At 46.2% G+C, this 18,666-nt stretch overlaps 1 protein-coding gene across 1 annotated transcript in view; it reads left to right on the top strand.

Moving 5' to 3' along the window:
• Nucleotides 1-18,666, top strand: part of LOC309554127 (A disintegrin and metalloproteinase with thrombospondin motifs 2-like) — a gene marked incomplete at its 5' end in the record, with an annotated part of 1,497,034 nt that overhangs the window by 695,958 nt on the left and 782,410 nt on the right. The window contains one exon of the mRNA XM_082255680.1: nucleotides 339-452. Coding sequence (XP_082111806.1) covers nucleotides 339-452 — 114 coding nt within the window. The remainder of the gene's footprint in view (nucleotides 1-338; nucleotides 453-18,666) is intronic.

Genomic DNA, 18,666 nt, shown 5'->3' with positions numbered 1-18,666 from the left:
GCGGAGCGGAAGTCAATACCCATTGGTGAAGACTATGTGAGGGGCGGCGACTGTCGGAGGACTCAGAGAAAGGAATTTACGGTAAGATTTTACAAAAATTCCGTTTTCAATGATGAATAAATACATAAATTAAGTAACAATAAATTCAAAATAAATAAAAATGACGTTAAAAATGTAGAATTTAAATTCATATTAAAATAATAATTAATATTAAATGAGTTGCTTAAATAAAGTAAAAGTTTTACACTATACCAGCTGGAAACAACTTATTTCTGAAAACCTAAAATTGCTTTTTGTAAAAGTTTGAATAACATTTTGGCCGTTTTGTTTATCTTCAGTTTCGAACGTTTGACCCCTGCAAGCAACTTTGGTGCAGTCATCCTGACAATCCATATTTTTGTAAAACAAAAAAAGGTCCTCCTTTGGATGGAACAATGTGTGACGAAGGAAAGGTAAGATTCACTTTGGATAATTATTATTTTTGTTCTATGTTGGAGCCCGTTCTCTTTAGCACCGTGTTGTGTTTATGAATGCCTGTTAATGCATGTTGTGGTTTGACAGCACATTCAAAAGAACCACAACCCAGTCAATAGACATCCCCTTTTTTTTCAAAGCAGTGCATTGGGGCATGACATGTGCATTGTGTTTGCTACAGTATGGGTGCCACTGTATTAGAACATTGGGATACCAATGACATTTTTGACACCACAAAAAAACATTTTATGTTTTACCACCCACTACTGCAATGCATACAATTAAATAGGTCCTCAAGATTTGTAATATGCACCTAGTGAAATCAGAGTGCACTTGCATACATTTATCATACAGTATACAGTGCTGATCTAGTGTTACAGACTAAAGTGTCATGTTCGTTGTGTTTAGCTATGCGTGTAGAAGGCAAAACTGGGTAATGCTGTAGTTATTTAAATTATTTAGATTAGTTTACCTATTGACGAAATCAAGTAACATCAATAGTTTAGGTTTTTTTAAATTCATCTTTATTTTAATTTTTCTCAACAGTGAAATGTCCATACAAAAACAGTAAAATACAATCTGTGGTCTCTTTAACCACTTCTGGACCGGAAGGATTTACCCCCTTAATGACCAGGCCATTTTTTGCATTTTCGCACTGTTATTTGGCACAGATCAGACACTTAACTGACATGTTTTACACTTTTGGGGGAGACCAGTGACATTACTACAGTAATCAGTGCTAAACATATGCAGGGAAGGGGTTAACACCCGGGGCAATCAAAGGGTTAAATCTGTGCCTAGGGTATGCTTTCTAACTGTGGGGGGATGTATTTACTGGATGAACACAGAGACCTGTGTTGTCGGAACACCGCCGTTCTGTCTCTCTGGGGAGCGATTACGGGTGCCCGGCAGACATCGTGCCTGCCGGACCAGCTGATCGGCTCCACATGTGGCGAATAGGCACGCACACCCCCGCGAAGCGACGTACAGGTATGTCGTTTTGCGGAACAGAGCCGCCCTGCCGCAGTATAACTAAAGTGGCTGATCAGCAAGTGGTTAAGCTTCCTCCTCCTCCCCCGCCAAATCCCTAACTTCCCTAGGCCAGTTTCTCCCTTATTATTGTGTTATTGATCATCCTCAGTTAATCCGCTATAAATGGTGGCTTAGAATTTATCCATTTCCAGGTAATTTATTTTCTAGCTTGATAAAGACATCTCAATACTGCTCCTCGTTTAGCCCCAGATCCCACACTCTTTTCCATATACCCCAGTACATGTAATACTGGGTCCAGTTGTAGACGTATTCCAAACACTAAGTTTATTTTGCCCAACACCTCTTCCCAGTTTCTATGTAGTTTGGGGCACCTCCAAAGCATATGGATCAAGTCCCTGTCTGCAGCCCCACATCTTGCACGCTCTTACATATTTTTTGGCAGTGCCCTCTGCTTACCCAGTTCTGGAAAATAGCCAAACAACTGACATCAGTCGACCTTGGCACGGACCGCTATTTTCTACATCAGGCATGTCCAACCTGTGGCCCGAGGGCTGCATGCGGCCCAGAACTGCAGTCAATGCGGCCCACTGCTCCCTTACAATTTTTTTTTTTTTTTCTGGGGAGGTAGGAAGTCGAGTTGGGGGCACGGCCACAGCGGCTTCCAACCAACTGTAGGCAGAGGCTGCAACTGCATTGGATGGGCACTGATCAGGCTGCATTGGATGGGCACGCACTGGTGAGGCTACATTGGATGGGCATGCACTGGTGAGGCTGCATTGGATGGGTACTGATCAGGCTGCATTGGATGGGCACGTACTGGTGAGGCTGCATTGGATGGGCACGCACTGGTGAGGCTGCATTGGATGGGCACTGATCAGGCTGCATTGGATGGGCACGTACTGGTGAAGCTGCATTGGATGGGCACTGATCAGGCTGCATTGGATGGGCACACACTAGGCTACAAGTGCTGTGCGATCTCCCGGCTGCTGCGGGAGACTTAGGATGTCTGCAGTCAGTGACATAGCCGCTGCTTCCTGTATAGTTCTGGCTCTGTCACAGGCGGAGTGATATGAAATGCACCCCTCCTCCGCCTGTGACAGGAGCCATACAGGAAGCAGCGGCTCTGCTCTCTACTGCAGCCGCTGCTTCTTCCAGCAGTACCCGCATGACCAGCATTACCTGCCAGCATTACCCACTAGCAGTAACTGCCAGCAGTACCCGCCAGCAGTAACCGCACCAGCAGTGTGCAAAATAAGTAGAAAAGGCATGTGCATTAGCGTGTGTAAATTGTTGCAATGTGTCTTTTAATAGCTAGTTATGTTGTGTCATAATAGGTCATGTGCTTGTTCATACATGTATGAATAAGGACATGACATTTTCTGGTCACATGTCCTAGGAGTGCAACTATCCCCCAGCACATAACTGTAAATATCCCAGCATGTGCAGTGTGTCTGACTCCTCCCACCATCACCACTTCAAATCACTGAAGTGGTGATGGTGGTTAGAGTGTTCCTTTAATATCTCTCAGAAGAAGTAAACCTCTGTATACTGATTCCATTTCATTGGTCATCCTCTAGTTGTATTAAATAAGTACGGAGGGTGCGCAACAGCGTTTTATTACTTATATACCTTAACTATAGTATATATTTTATATGCGGCCCGAGAACATTTCTCTACACTCAATGTGGCCCAGAGAAGCCAAAAGGTTGGACACCCATGTTCTACATCTAAACGTGGTGCCCTTGCACCATTACAAAAAGTCTCTGGCCGTGCATTTGCTGATTGCTGCTTAAGCATGTACCCCTGACTTGTGGAAGCTCACTACCCCGTCGACTTTAAAACATTCGTTTACCAGATACTTGGAACAAAGAAACACGAGACACTGGACTTTGTAGGTGCTTGCTCAATAGAACCATACAGTGGGGATCGAAAGTTTGGGCACCCCAGGTAAAAAATTTTATTAATGTGCATAAAGAAGCCAAGGAAAGATGGAAAAATCTCCAAAAGGCATCAATTTACAGATTAGACATTCTTATAATATGTCAACAAAGGTTAGATTTTATTTCCATCATTGACACTTTCAAAATTACAGAAAACAAAAAATGGCGTCTGCAAAAGTTTGGGAACCCTGCTGTCAGGACCCGGACTTGAACCTGGGACCTCCAGTGTGTCTGCCAATGACTCTACTTGCTGAGCCACCTGGAATGCTGGACAGCTCCTTGGACAAATCCTTGAATGATCCTGCTGTGAATCTTTATTACCTTGAACCTTGAACCCTTTGCTCCTCCCATGAACTTCCTGTTATAAGCCATGTCTTTGCACTTCCTGGATGCCAGAATATTGTGCCTTCAACAGCCGATATCTCGCTTATCTCTCCTGCTGCCGTCCGTATCTTTGCTACCATCCGTTATCGACACTTAGCTTGTTCCTCGACTACGCTTTTGCCTAATCCCGACCTGCAACTACTTGTTACCGACCTTTGGCTATTCCTAGACTACGCTTCTGCTTGATCCTGACCTGCTATATCTGCTACTGGACCCTGGCTTGCTCACCTCCTGGTGGGGCGATCCTGAGGACCGCGACCTGGTACTAACACGCAGCAAAATCCATCTCCACCATCAGGAGCGCTGGTGAACACCGGTTAGTACTTAGATTCCGCACCTCAGGTGAGCCTGCGTCATCTGCCAGTGTGACCTGCCTGTGTCCCTATCCAGCTGGTTCCTGTGTAAGCTGCTATAGCTATTGGTCTTCGAGCCTGACTCCAGATCGTGACACCTGCAGAATTTATAGCATGCACTGCCCCCCTTGCAAGGCTGAGACCTGCCAGTGTCATGAATTGTTCTCAATCATCGTCTGGGAAGACCAGGTGATGTCAATCTCAAAGGTTTTAAATGCCCAGACTCATCCGACCTTGCCCCAACAATCAGCACCATGGGATCTTCTAAGCAGTTGTCTCTGAAACTGAAAATATTTGACGCTCACAAAGCTGGAGAAGGCTATAAGAAGATAGCAAAGCGTTTTCAGATGTCAATATCCTCTGTTCGGAATGTAATTAAGAAATGGCAGTCATCAGGCACAGTGGAAGTTAAAGCAAGATCTGGAAGACCAAGAAAAATATCAGACAGAACAGCTCGCAGGATTGTGAGAAAAATAATTCAAAACCCACGTTTGACTGCACGATCCCTCCAGAAAGATCTGGCAGACACTGGAGTTGTGGTAAACTATTCCACTATAAAGAGATACTTGTACAAATATGGTCTTCATGGAACGTCCTCACCGCAAAAATCAGCATTGGAACTTTGCAAATGAACCTATATACAAGCCTGAAACATTTTGGAAACAAGTTCTGTGGACCGATGAGGTTGAAATTGAACTTTTTGGCCAGAATGAGCAAATATACGTTTGGAGAAGAAGGGGCACAGAATTTAATTAAAAGAACCTCCGTCCAACTGTTAAGCATGGGGGTGGATCAATCATGCTTTGGGGTTGTATTGCAGCCAGTGGCACAGGGAACATCTCACGAGTAGAAGGAAAAATTAATTCAATAACATTTCAGCAAATTTTGATGGTAACTTGATGCCATCTGTGAAAAAGCTGAAGTTAAAGAGAGGATGGCTTCTACAAATGGATAATGATCCTAACCACACCTCGAAATCCACGGGGGATTACATCAACAGGCGTAAACTGAAGGTTTTGCCATGGCCTTCACAATCTCCTGACCTCAACATAATTGAAAATCTATGGATTGACCTTAAAAGAGCAGTGCGTGACAGACAGCCCAGAAATCTCAAAGAACTGGAAGACTTTTGAAAGGAAGAATGGGCAAAGATACCTCAAACAAGAATTGAAAGACTCTTGGCTGGCTAAAAAAAGCATTTACAAGCTGTGATACTTGCCAAAGGGGGCAGTACAAGATATTAACTCTGCAGGGTGCCCAAACTTTTGCAGACGCCATTTTTTTGTTTTGAAAGTGTAAATGATGGAAATAAAATCTAACTTTTGTTGACATATAAGAATATCTCATCTGTAATTTGATGCCTTTTGGAGATTTTTCCATCTTTCCTTGGCTTCTTTATGCACATTAATACAAATTTTTACCTGGGGTGCCCAAACATTCGATCCCCACTGTATATCAGTTCAGTTAAAAACAATAATATTTATTGAATTTACCAAAAATTAATAAAAACATTGGCACATCTGGGTATCACCATATAGAAGTGATGCAAAATATTGCTTTTTAGATTATTTTGGTGTTTCCGCATTTCTGTTTCAACATGTTTCTCCATACAGGCTTGCTTCTTCAGGAAAATGTGCGTTTACTTCTAGACAAAAAAACACACATATTAACAAACTCCACATATAAATCCAAAAATATATTGGATGGTAGATAACAATACATTCAAACTGGTAAGGAAGATACATCTCCCCTCCCACCAGAAAAGGTTGCCAAGGCATGGCTTCCTACCTAATGGACTGGTGGAGCCATGAAAACAATTAGAGTGAAGTGAGTCTGTCCATGGTGATCATGTACACCCATCAACTGGAAGGAGTCACCCCCATATACAGAGTCTCATGCAGGGAGGGGGTATATAAATCCAAACTCTATATTCAAGAAACGGAAAGCGAGCATTGTAAGTTAAAAAAGCTAACAGGAAAATGTTCCTGTAATTAAATTGGTTGTCTCCATTTATATATGAGTGGACTACAGTTTAAGGGGAGCAAAGGTGTCCACTAGGAGGCGTTGGGTATCCCATGGTTTGTTCTTAAATACTGAAAAAAAAAAAATATATATATATATATCCTCTTATGTCTCATAAAAGTTAATAGTAATAGGCGAAATCAGAGACTTATACATATCTCTGGGACAAGCTATTGGCTATTTGTTGCATACCATAATAGTTATAAGAAATTGAAGGGTTTTTATGTATCCTCTGAAAAACAATTTTGTTTCCACTGTACCTTACACTGATCAAAAATAAGCTTGTGCCTTTAAAGCTCCAAGGTTGTTCTAACACCCAGATAATGGTATAGGGCTCATCCAATTCTAATAAGAAATAAAGGATATGCCATCAGTTGAAGCACCAATTGTAAAGCAAACATTATGAAAAATATATATTGATAAGATAAGGACAGATTTACAACCTGCCTGCAAAGTGTGGCAAATTCAGCTCCCCAAGACTTCATCAATATGGCCTCTACCATGTGGGTCTATTTTTACTCCTCCCCACCTCGCCGACATATGCACGTCATGACGGGATGTGGATGCTATTGCGAGAGGCTGCGCATGCGCAGGGCATGCCGGACATGTGACCTGGTGAAGTCTCTCACCTGGAACGGATACACCCATGGGCGGCACAGTCAAAGTGCCTGCTGATCAACAGCCGCACCTCCGAGTGCCAGATCCTATCAGCTTCAGCCCATGAAAATCAAGCAAGGGGACACAGGATCAGATCAGGTTATTGCTCTACCCACATAGCTGCCTCTTTAGGGATGGTATGCAGATGCCCAGCAGGGGTGACAGGTGTCCTGGTTGGTCAATCCCAGATCGGGTGATCCTGCCAGGAAAGTTCACCCCACCCCATGTAAGAGCTCCCCGAATGCCTCGGGTGTCTGTACGGGAACTCATGGCCGGAGTGGGTGACCCAGTCAGGGGGCAGACTACCACCAAAACAGACTCGGAATGCAGAGTATATGAAGGTAAAAGAAATGGAGGAAAAACTATATGTGCAAGGTACAGAAATAAACATAAGTGAAAATAAATGTAAACAAATATTAATAAAAATGATAAATATAAATGAAAAGAATAGAAATGAAAAATAGAGATAATACTGATTAATAAAAAAAAAAGGGGAGTTGTAAAGGGGGGAAAATCCCCTGTGAGGTTGAAAAAATGATTACTGGAACCCTGCCAGGTAAAAAGATGTAGGAACACAATATTGACATTACATACAATTAATAAAAAAACAAAGACAGCTGATAATACATTCCCATTTACACAGCATATATAGACTATATACATTTACAAGAACACTACTAGATAAACTTGTACGTGCATATTGACGTACCAACAAATATTAAAATATCTACGAAAATAATTTGCATTCTGTCTGGAAACATATCCCTTCATTGAACCCAGGATATCTTGTAGCCTGTAACGAGTATATCCATTTTCTTTCTAACTGTAATAGTTTATAGTCAATCTCACAACCCCCCGCTCATGTGAAGGAATGTGTTCCAATACATAGAAACCAATTTAATTCAAGTTGAAGTTACGGTATTTGCCCACATGCCTACTTATAAGTGTCTCCACCCATGGTCCCCGATTCACTTGAAAAAGGGACGTTTGGTTTTCCCTATGTAAAAAGCTTAACACTGACATTTCATTATATATACAATACCAATCATTTGGCATGTGGTCCTATATCTAGGTGCCCATATAGTACTGTTTGGAAGGAGAATGTTTTCACCTATCAACACCTCATGACAGTAATTGCATCTGCCGCAGGGAAGTGCCCCTGAAACTCTATTGTCTACATGATCATCACACGAGTGGTGACTGGTCACTAGAGTGTCTCTAAGTGATCTGGATCTTCTGTAAGTAATTTCTGGTTGAGGTTTGATGTATCTTAATTTTTTTACCTGAAGAACAGATACCAATATTTTCTATATATAGCTCGAACCTTCTCATGTTGCCTGTTGTATCTGCTGATTATTCTGGTAGATGAAGCTTGCGGAGGTTTTTTGGGCTTATATATTAAAGAACTATCCTGGACCTTAACCTTATTAAAGGCTTTTTTGAGAAAGGTCTTACTGAACCATCTCACCAACAGGCATTCACGTAGAGCATTTGCTTCCCTTTAAAGTCTATATCTGTAGTGCAGTTACGTCTAATCCTAAAGCATTGACTGTAAGGAATCCTTTTAATCAAAGGTTCTGGATGTGAACTAGTTGCATGCAGTACTGTATTGCCTGCTGAGGATTTCCTGAACAAAGTAGAGCAAAGGACACCTGTCTCATTGATGAAGATTTCTTACATCTAAGAATGTGATCCTTTCTAAGTGAAAATTATATGTAAATTTTAAATTGTATGTTACATAGTTACATAGTAGGTGAGATTGAATAAAGACAATAGTCCATCCAGTTCAACCTGTGTAGGTGTGTTTTGTCCCAAATTCTCCAAAATTCACATTAGTTCATCTTGTGAACCTTGTGATCCTGCCCAAACCATAAACACATCATCTATATAGCGATACCAAGATACAATCTTGTTAAGTTCATCCATCCGATTCTCATTGGAAAACAAATCACGCTCCTACCCCCCAGGTACAGGTTAGCATAAGAGGGAACACATCTTGCTCCCATAGCAACACCCTGCACCTGAAGATAGTGGGGGTGCTTGAAAATAAAGATGCTATGGGTCAGGATGAAAGATAGCAACTGTACGATGAATTCATTATATTTTCAAGATTGTTGACCACATTCACATAACTGATCTTGAATAACCTGTATACCTCGTGTGTGTGGAATAGAGTTGTATAAAGCCCTTATATCAATGGCAACTAACCAGGCTCCTGCTGGAACCTGTAGTCCATTGATAATCTTCAATAATTTAATAGTGTCCTTGACATAGGAAAACAATCCCTTTACATGGGGGTGAAAATACTCAACCACCATGCGACTAGCATTTTCTGTGAATGAATTGCATCCCAATATAATGGAACGACCAGGGGGAGAAGTCATGTTTTTGTGAATTTTAGGCAAGGTGTAGAACATTGGAGTTCTTGGATGTTTGGTGTCCAGGAACTTCAGCGTGTTAGTATCAATCAGGCCCTGTTTAAAGGCCTGCGCACTCCTATGGGCAGTGTAGGTGGAAGCGGCGGTGGTGAGAGCATCATGGGCTTGGTGCTGAGGATTTTGAAGGGCCTTAAGGGCCGTGCCTTGGCATGCACCCAGAGGAGGAAGGGTGCAGCCATGCATGCCGAATTCAACATGGGATGCTGTCTCTGAAGCCCATAAACACATCCATGCATCGGCAACTGTCCCTCCTTGTCCGGCCTTCGTGCTGTGTGGGGAGGTTCTGAGGGAGCTGCCTGGGGAAGCGAGCATAGAAGCCAGACTTCTGTGTTTACAAGTGACAGAAGAGCGGTAACAGTGAATATGGCCAACCCGGGGCCTATATTAAGTTAGGGGCCTGGAGCTGCAGCTCCAATAGCCCCTATGTTAATCTGGCCCTGAGGAGGACAAGGTAGTCAACACTGCTTTTTTTCAGAAATTTTAAATGAGGGTTCACCCCAAAAGAGTGAGAAAGAGCAAAAATAGAACAATGGCTGGGTAAGGTCGGTATCCATCACTATTCTGCACAAGGTACGGAAAAGTCCCGTGGGATCCATGCCTGGTTCATTTTAATGAACGTGAGCTTGTCCACATTGTCTATGGACAGGCGGCTGCGCTTGTCTGTGATAACGCCCCCAGCCGTGCTAAATACCCGTTCAGATAATACACTGGCTGCAGGGCACGCCAGCACCTCCAAGGCGTAAAGGGCAAGCTCAGGCCATGTGCCCAATTTGGAGACCCAGAAGTTGAAGGGGGCAGACCCGTCATTCAGTACGTCTAGGCGTGTGCACACATACTGCTCCACCATGTTGGTGAAATGCTGCCTCCTGCTAAGACGTTCCATTTGAGCTGCTGGTGCTGCTGTTTGTTGTGGCATGCTGACAAAGCTTTTCCACATTTCGGCCATGCTAACCCTGCCTTCTGAGGTGCTGGCGGTGCCCTGGTTGCGTTGGCGACCTCCTCCTCCTCCTCTGCCTTGTGCTTCCACTGTTGCCCCGCTGTCAGGTGGGAATGCCAGCAGCATCGCTTCTACCAGCGTGCGCTTGTACTCGCGCATCTTGCGATCGCGCTCCAGTGAGTGAATTAAGGACGGTACGTTGTCCTTGTAACGGGGATCCAGCAGCGTGGCCACCCAGTAATCAGCACAAGTTAGAATGTGGGCAACTCGGCGGTTGTTGTGGAGACACTGCAGCATGTAATCGCTCATGTGTGCCAGGCTGCCCAGAGGTAACGAAAAGGCTGTCCTCTGTGGGAGGTGTATCGTCTGTGTCCTCTGTATCTCCCCAGCCACGCACCAGTGATGGCCATGAGCTGGCCTGGGTGCCACCCTGCTGTGAACATTGTTCCATCTCCTCCTCCAGCTCCTCCTCCTCATCCTCCTCATCCTCCAGAACTGTGCCCCTGCTGGACAATTGTGTCCCTGGTGTTTGTGTGTGCAGGAACCCACCCTCGGAGCCCCTTATGAATGACTGCCCTGAAAGCCTTGGAAATGTTACCTCTTCATCCTCCTCCTCCTCCTCCTCATCCTGTGCCACATCCTCTTCCATCATCGCCCAAATTGTTTTTTCAAGGAGGCATAGAAGTGGGATAGTTAAGCTGACAACGGCGTCATCGGCACTGGCCATGTTGGTGGAGTACTCAAAACAGCGCAACAAGGCACACAGGTCTCGCATGGAGGCCCAGTTATTGGTGGTGAAGTGGTGCTGTTCCGCAGAGCGACTCACGCGTGCGTGCTGCAGCTGAAATCCACTATGGCCTGCTGCTGCTCGCACAGTCTTTCCAGCATGTGCAAGGTGGAGTTCCACCTTGTGGGCACGTCACATATGAGGCGGTGAGCGGGAAGGGCGAAGTTACGCTGCAGCGCTGACAGGCGAGCAGCAGCAGGGTGAGAACGCTGAAAGTGCGCACAGACGGCTCGCACTTTCTGCAGCAGCTCTGACATATCGGGGTAGTTTTTAAGGAACCTCTGCACCACCAAATTCAGCACATGCGCCAGGCAAGGGATGTGCGTCAAACCGGCTAGGCCCAGAGCTGCTATGAGATTTCGCCCGTTATCGCACACCACCAGGCCGGGCTTGAGGCTCGCTGGCAGCAACCACTCATTTGTCTGCTGTTCCATGCTCCTCCACAACTCCTGCGCGGTGTGTGGTTTTTCCCCCAAACAGGCAAGTTTTAAAACTGCCTGCTGTGGTTTACCCCTGGCCGTGCTGAAGTTGGTGGTGAAGGTGTTACGCTGTCCAGATGAGGAGGCGGTAGAGGATGAGGAAGCGGAGTAGGAGGAGTTAGGAACAGGAGGCAAACTGAAGCGCCCTGCAATCCTCGGTGGTGGAAGGACATGCGCCAAATTGCTATCCGCCTCAGGCCCATCCGCAACTGCATTTACCCAGTGTGCCGTTAGGGAGATATAACGCCCCTGACCGTGCTTACTGGTCCACTTATCAGTAGTTAGGTGGACCTTGCCACAGATGGCGTTGCGCAGTGCACACCTGATTTTTTCCTCCACTTGGTTGTGCAGGGAAGGGATGGCTTGCCTGGAAAAGTAGTTGCGGCTGGGCACGACGTACTGTGGGACAGCCACCGACATAAGGTTTTTAAAACTGTGCGTCTCCACCAGACGGAATGACAGCATTTCAAAGGCCAAGAATTTTGAAATGCTGGCATTCAGGGCCAGGGATCGCGGGTGGGTAGGGGGGTACTTCCTCTTCCTCTCAAGTGTTTGGGAGATGGAAAGCTGAACGCTTCCACGGGACATTGTGGAGATGGTTGGTGACCCAGGTGGTGGTGTTGCTGACAGATCGTCTGTTTGCGGGGTGGCAGGTGCCGGTATCACTACAGATGTGGCTGGAGCGGCCGAGACTGCAGCAGAAGAGGAAGCAGGATGAGCCAGAGACGTTTCTTGGTTTTGAAGGTGTCTACTCCACTGCAGCTCGTGCTTTGCACTTAGATGCCTGATCATGCAGGTTGTGCTCAGGTTGAGAAGGTTTATGCCTCGCTTCAGGCTCTGATTGCACAGGGTGCAAACCACTCGTGTCCTGTCATCAGCACATTTTCTAAAGAACTTCCACGCTAGAGAACTCCTTTGAGCTGGCTTTGGTGCGCTCGTTCCCTTGCTGCGTTGGGCAGTAGCAGGCGTAGTGTCTAGGGCACGGCCGCTCCGCTTCTGCACCCTGCTCCCTCTTCTGCTGTGCTGGTGGCTCTGTGCGACCACTGCCTCTTCCTCCAAACTAGTCAGGTCACCTGCATGACCTTCATTCCTTGTGGGGTCGAGGACCTCATCGTCCTCCATATCATCTTCCACCCAGTCTTCACCCCTGCCCTCCTTGTCGGTCTCCACAATTCTGAACGCCGCAGCAGTTGGCACCTGCGTTTCGTCATCATCGGAGATGCTGCGATGGTCCTTGCATGTACTCATCTTGAGAAATAAGTGGTTGGGCATCACTGCACTCAATCTCTTTCACTTCTGGGGCCGGGCTAGGTGGATGGCCCTGGGAAACCCTGCTGACAGAGTCATCAAAAAGAAGAAGAGACTGCTGTATGGCTTAGGGCTCAGACTGCTTGCCTGATTTGCAAGGGGGTGAGGTGAAAGATGGTTGGACATCGGCTGCAGGTGCCAACTCTGACCTTTCTGCAGTAGACTGGGTGGGAGACAATGTGAAGGAACTGGAGGCACTGTCAGCAGCAAACCAATCTACTATCGCCTCTACGTGTTCTGGCATCATCACTTCTAGAGGCGTATGATGCCCTACCAAATACTGATGCAGGTTCTGTCGCCTACTAACACTTGATGAAGGTGTTTCACTTGTGCGTGTAGCTGGCACAGATCGACCACGTCCTCTCCTTGCAACAGGAGCTCTACCAGCAGCACCACGACCGAGGCCACGGCCCCTATTTGACGGTCTCATATTTCTGTAATTTAAGATCTTGCCCTAGAAAGGAGTTTATTGAATGCGGAACAAAACAACAACAGTATCGCACGGGTGTATCTCACAGTCAAATATGCAAACTATGCCGCAATTTAATGTTTTTTACCCCAAAAGGGTGTATATTGAATAGCGGAATAGGAAAAAGGATAAAAAACGGTGTATCTCACACGTACAAACACAGACTAGGCCCCGATTAATTTTTTTTGTACCCTAAAGGGAGGATGAGGAAGAGGAGTAGGAGGAGTTGGGAACAGGAGGCAAACTGAAGCGCCCTGCAATCCTTGGCGGTGGAAGGAGATGCGCCAAACAAATTTAAAAGGTGTATCTCACACGTACCGATACAGACTATGCCGTAATTTAATTTTTTACACTCCAAAAGGGTGTATATTGAATTGCGGAATAGGAAAAATTTTATAATACGGTGTATCTCACACGTACAAACACAGACTAGGCCCCGATTACAATTTTTTGTACCCTAAAGGCAGGATGATGAAGAGGAGTAGGAGGAGTTGGGAACAGGAGGCAAACTGAAGCGCCCTGCAATCCTCGGCGGTAGAAGGAGATGCGCCAAACAAATTTAAAAAGGTGTATCTCACATGTACCGATACAGACTATCCCGCAATGTAATTTTTTACACTCAAACAGGGTGTATATTGAATAGCGGAATAGGACAAATTTTACAAAACGGTGTATCTCACACGTACAAACACAAACTAGGCCCCGATTGCAATTTTTTGTACCCTAAAGGCAGGATGAGGAAGAGGAGTAGGAGGAGTTGGGAACAGGAGGAAAACTGAAGCGCCCTGCAATCCTCGGCGGTAGAAGGAGATGCGCCAAACAAATGTAAAAAGGTGTATCTCACATGTACCGATACAGACTATCCCGCAATTTAATTTTTTACACTTAAACAGGGAGCATATTGGATAGCGGAATAGGACAAATTTTACAAAACGGTGTATCTCACACGTACAAACACAAACTAGGCCCCGATTACAATTTTTTGTACCCTAAAGGCAGGATGAGGAGTAGGAGGAGTACGGAACAGGCAGCACCCTCAAATCTTCAGAAGTATAAGATGAACCCCAAAAATTGGAAAGGTGTATCTCACACGTACCAACACAGACTATCCCGCAATTTAATTATTTATACCCAAAGGTTTTTATTGAATAGCGGAATAGAAAATATTATCAAAAAAAGTGTATGTATCTCACACGTACAGAACCAGACTAGGCCCCAATTACTATTTTTTCTACCCCCAAAGGCAGGATGAGGAGTAGGAGGAGTACGGAACAGGCAGCACCCTCAAATCTTCAGAAGTATGAGATGAACCCCAAAAATTGGAAAGGTGTATCTCACACGTACCAACACAGACTATCCCGCAATTTAATTGTTTATACCCAAAGGTTTTTATTGAATAGCGGAACAGAAAATATTATCAAAAAACGGTGTATGTATCTCACACGTACAGAACCAGACTAGGCCCCAATTACTATTTTTTGTACCCCCAAAGGCAGGATGAGGAGTAAGAGGAGTACGTTACAGGCAGCACCCTCAAATCTTCAGAAGTATGAGATGAACCCCAAAAATTGGAAAGGTGTATCTCACACGTACCAACACAGACTATCCCGCAATTTAATTGTTTATACCCAAAGGTTTTTATTGAATAGCGGAACAGAAAATATTATCAAAAAACGGTGTATGTATCTCACACGTACAGAACCAGACTAGGCCCCAATTACTATTTTTTGTACCCCCAAAGGCAGGATGAGGAGTAAGAGGAGTACGTTACAGGCAGCACCCTCAAATCTTCAGAAGTATGAGATGCACCCCAAAAATTGGAAAGGTGTATCTCACACGTACCAACACAGACTATCCCGCAATTTAATTGTTTATACCCAAAGGTTTTTCTCTGTCGCTCATTGACAGACGTAGTCCTCGTTGATTAATAACAACTCGGGTTATGCTGCCCTCTACAGGAGTAGGACTAGACAGGAAAGAAAACGTTCTGGCCACACCCTAGGGGCAGTCCCAGATGGTATATCCTCTCACTTCCTGCTACAGCAAATCAGTTTTTTTCTGTCTAGTTAGGAGTAAGGACCTAGATGCCTTGCTAGGATCTTCGGTCCTGGCAGGATTTTTTTCTTAGAAAGATTTTTTTTTAGACAGCTTTTTTCTCCAGTGTTCCTGTGAGATCTTCAAGCAAGCAAGCTGTAACTGGGCGACGGGCTGGATGTTGAGATCCAGTGGTCACCCCAGTTCAGCCTACGAGCATGTGCAGGCCATAGCTCTGCGCTGGGTCGGCCGCGACATAGTCCCACTGGACAGGGACTGACCCTGCGAGTTAAACGTCTCGCTTGAACGCCAATGACCAAGAGTCACGGCGTCCGTACTGGTCGACAGCCCCCCCACCCCGGTGGAGAGGGGTTCTGTCAGGAGTGGCGCCCGCCTGGTTCCGGTATGGTGAGTAGTATGTTCCCCCTTTCCCCCTGACGGGTTTGTGGTGAACGCAGGTCCCGGTCTGGAATGGTAGGATGGGTCTCCCCTCTATCCTATAACAGGTCACAGATCCCCCAATTTGAGTGTGATTTTTGTGAACAGAAACCAGGAGGCTTGGTTTGGGAGCTGACTATCTATTGTCATTTTAAAACTGTAAAGGTGACTGAAGTCAGTGGCAGTACTAGAATGGGCATTACTAATGAAGCAAGAGGTATCTTACCTGTCAGAGGCATTCACAGGGCGATGCCTATGACTGAATCACTGTAGTCCAGATCGCCATTCCTCCAGCAAGGGCAGAGAGCTGCCTTCCGACGGCCCACGGACCGCAGGCGGCCCGTCAGGGTCCGGTACCGCCGGCCAGGCTTATCACCATCAGGGTGAAGGTTGTGGGGCAGAGATACTCCCGCAGGCGAACATTGAATCCTGTACAGGCCGCCACCATTGTCTGGCAGATCGCACGAGGCCGCCATATTGGCGTAGCCTCGTGTCTCCAGCATGGGGGCGGCCATGTTTGAGGTGACCAAACACCTCGTGGAGCCAGGGGGAGGCGCCGGAAGGAGTGTTAAGGGGCGGAGCCGCCTCCTTTAGCCAGGAAAAAGGGCCAAAGACTTCCTGTCTGTAACAGGACAGCACTGAGCAAGCTGATAGAAAACTACTGTGCATCAGGGATGAGCCTTGGGGTCTCTCTCTCTCTGTGGGGTCCAAAAAGGCAGGTAACACTGAGGGGCGCTGTTACGCTGGGGGATTACAAAAAAAAAAAAAGTTTTTTACTTTGTCATTTTTTTTTTTTTTTTTGGTCGCTGGCAAATGTCTTGTATAATCATTGACTCTGCCGCATAGGTATCCCCACCTGATCCCCTCAAGGTGGCCGCAGGACCCTCCACTACCCCACTTGTTTTTAATGCATTTTCAGCAGTTTTGGAGTCTTTGGTATCCCGGGTGGAGGTGGCCTGTCAGGGACGGGGGTCAAGAAGTGACCCCCGCCTACCCTCATTTTTTATCTGATACTTCAGATACGGATTCGGAGCTGGTCAATGCAGCTGCAGGTCCCTCTTATGGGGCTGTTGTCTCAGGTAATGTCTCCTCAGCAGTGAAGAGAACGTTTCTGCCTCCGCCATAGCACAAGAGTGGTGGATGCACTAGTTGTGTCCATCCGGTAAACCTTTAGTCTTGAGGTTACACCGGCAGAGGTAGCTGAGACTGAGATTCCTTTTTGGTACTTGGTAACCTACCAAAAGGGCGAAGGATTTTCCTTTACCCAAATGGGGTCGTTTTGAAACGAACCCCTGTTATTTCCAAACGCATGGCTAGGCGCTATCCGTTTGAGGAATCCCTCTTTAAAGGAAGGTCATACGGTCAGGATACAGGATCGAGTCTCGATCACTTTCACCGGTGCGATTCTTCCCTTCTAACATTGAACGGTTTCAGGGGTTCTATTCGAACCTGTTCACAATGTCCAGGAAAGAGGGCAAGGTGCGTCCAATTTCTGGACTTGGGGAAAGATGGAGTCCATCCGAACAGTAGTGGCCTCCCTGCATCAGGGGGATTTCCTGGCGTCCATAGACATTTAGGATGCCTATCCTTATATCCCCATCATCGCAGGACATCAGCGTTTTCTTCGCTTTCCCAAAGATCATCCCTGGTTCCCACCAGGAGACTGAACTATCTGGGCCTAATGTTGGATACATCCTGGGCAAGAAAGTTTCTCCTTGCGGAGAAACTCCAGAAGGTTCAGTCAACGATTCGGATGTTGCTGTCCGTCAATTGGCTGGGACTGATGGTGGCCTTCTTAGAGACAGTACCGTATACCCAGTCTCATACCCGAATTCTCCTGAAGGAGATTTTTTTCTAAAGGAATCAGAATTCAGATTTCCTGGACAATCGGATCCGGTTGAGCGAGCGGACCAGGAAGTCTCCGATGCTCAACCAGGGGAAGTCATTCCTTCCGATAGCATCCAGGTTACCAATAGGGTATCGGAACTAAGAGCGATCAGATTTTGTCTGATTTACTGGACCGAGCAGCTCTAGAGCACCCGGATTCGGATCCTATCGCACTATGCCATGGTCGTGACTTATGTCAAGAAAGGGGCACTTAGAGTGTCCTGGTGGCCATCAAAACGGCTAGCATCTTTCATTGGACGGAACGGGTTGTTCCGGATCTCCCCGCAGTGTTCACTCTGGGGGTGGGAAATCGGCAGGCAGATTATTTCAGCCATCAGATTCTGGATCAAGGGGTATGGCCTCTTCATCCAGAGGTTTTTTCACTAGCTGTCCCTTCATTGGGGCACCCCGGATGTGGATCTGTTGGCACCTTGGCTCAACAGGAAGGTGTGGAGGTTTGTAGCTCGCACCCGCGATCCTCTAGCGGACGCAGCAGAAACGCTGATCGCCCCGTGGGGGCAGTATCAGCTACGGCATGCCTTCCATCCTCTCAAGTTACTGCGGGAACTTCTTTGCAGGATAGAGGTGGAGGGAATTCCAGTTATTCTGGAAATTCCGGACTGACTTCGTCGAGCCTGGTATGCCGACTTGGTGAGGCTAGTCGCGGACGCTCCTTGGAGACTTCCTCTCAGGGAGGATTTGCGGTCTCAGGGACCGATCTTCCATCTTGTTTTACTATCGCTGGCTTAATGGCCTGGCCATTGAGACCCAGGTACTGAAGGACAAGGGAGTGTCAGCTTCAGTTATTCCTACCTCTAGTTAAAGCAAGGAAAGCGACTTCCAGCACATGAAAGTCTTATATTGCGTGGTGTGAATCTCTTGGATTTCCCCCACATACCTATTCGGTGACCCAAATCTTGGTCTGTCTGCAACAAGGGGTTGAGCAGAAACTGTCCTTGAGCACATCAAGGGTCAGGTTTCAGCGTTAGCAATCTTCTTTCAGAAACTTTTGGCTAATCATTCCTTGGTGCGGAATTTCATCCAGGGGGTGCGACATCTGGCTCCA

Source organism: Pelophylax lessonae (genome assembly GCF_965119305.1).
Source record: "Pelophylax lessonae genome assembly, chromosome: 4".
Taxonomy (NCBI): Eukaryota; Metazoa; Chordata; class Amphibia; order Anura; family Ranidae; genus Pelophylax; species Pelophylax lessonae.
This window is presented reverse-complemented; position numbering and strand designations above follow the sequence as displayed.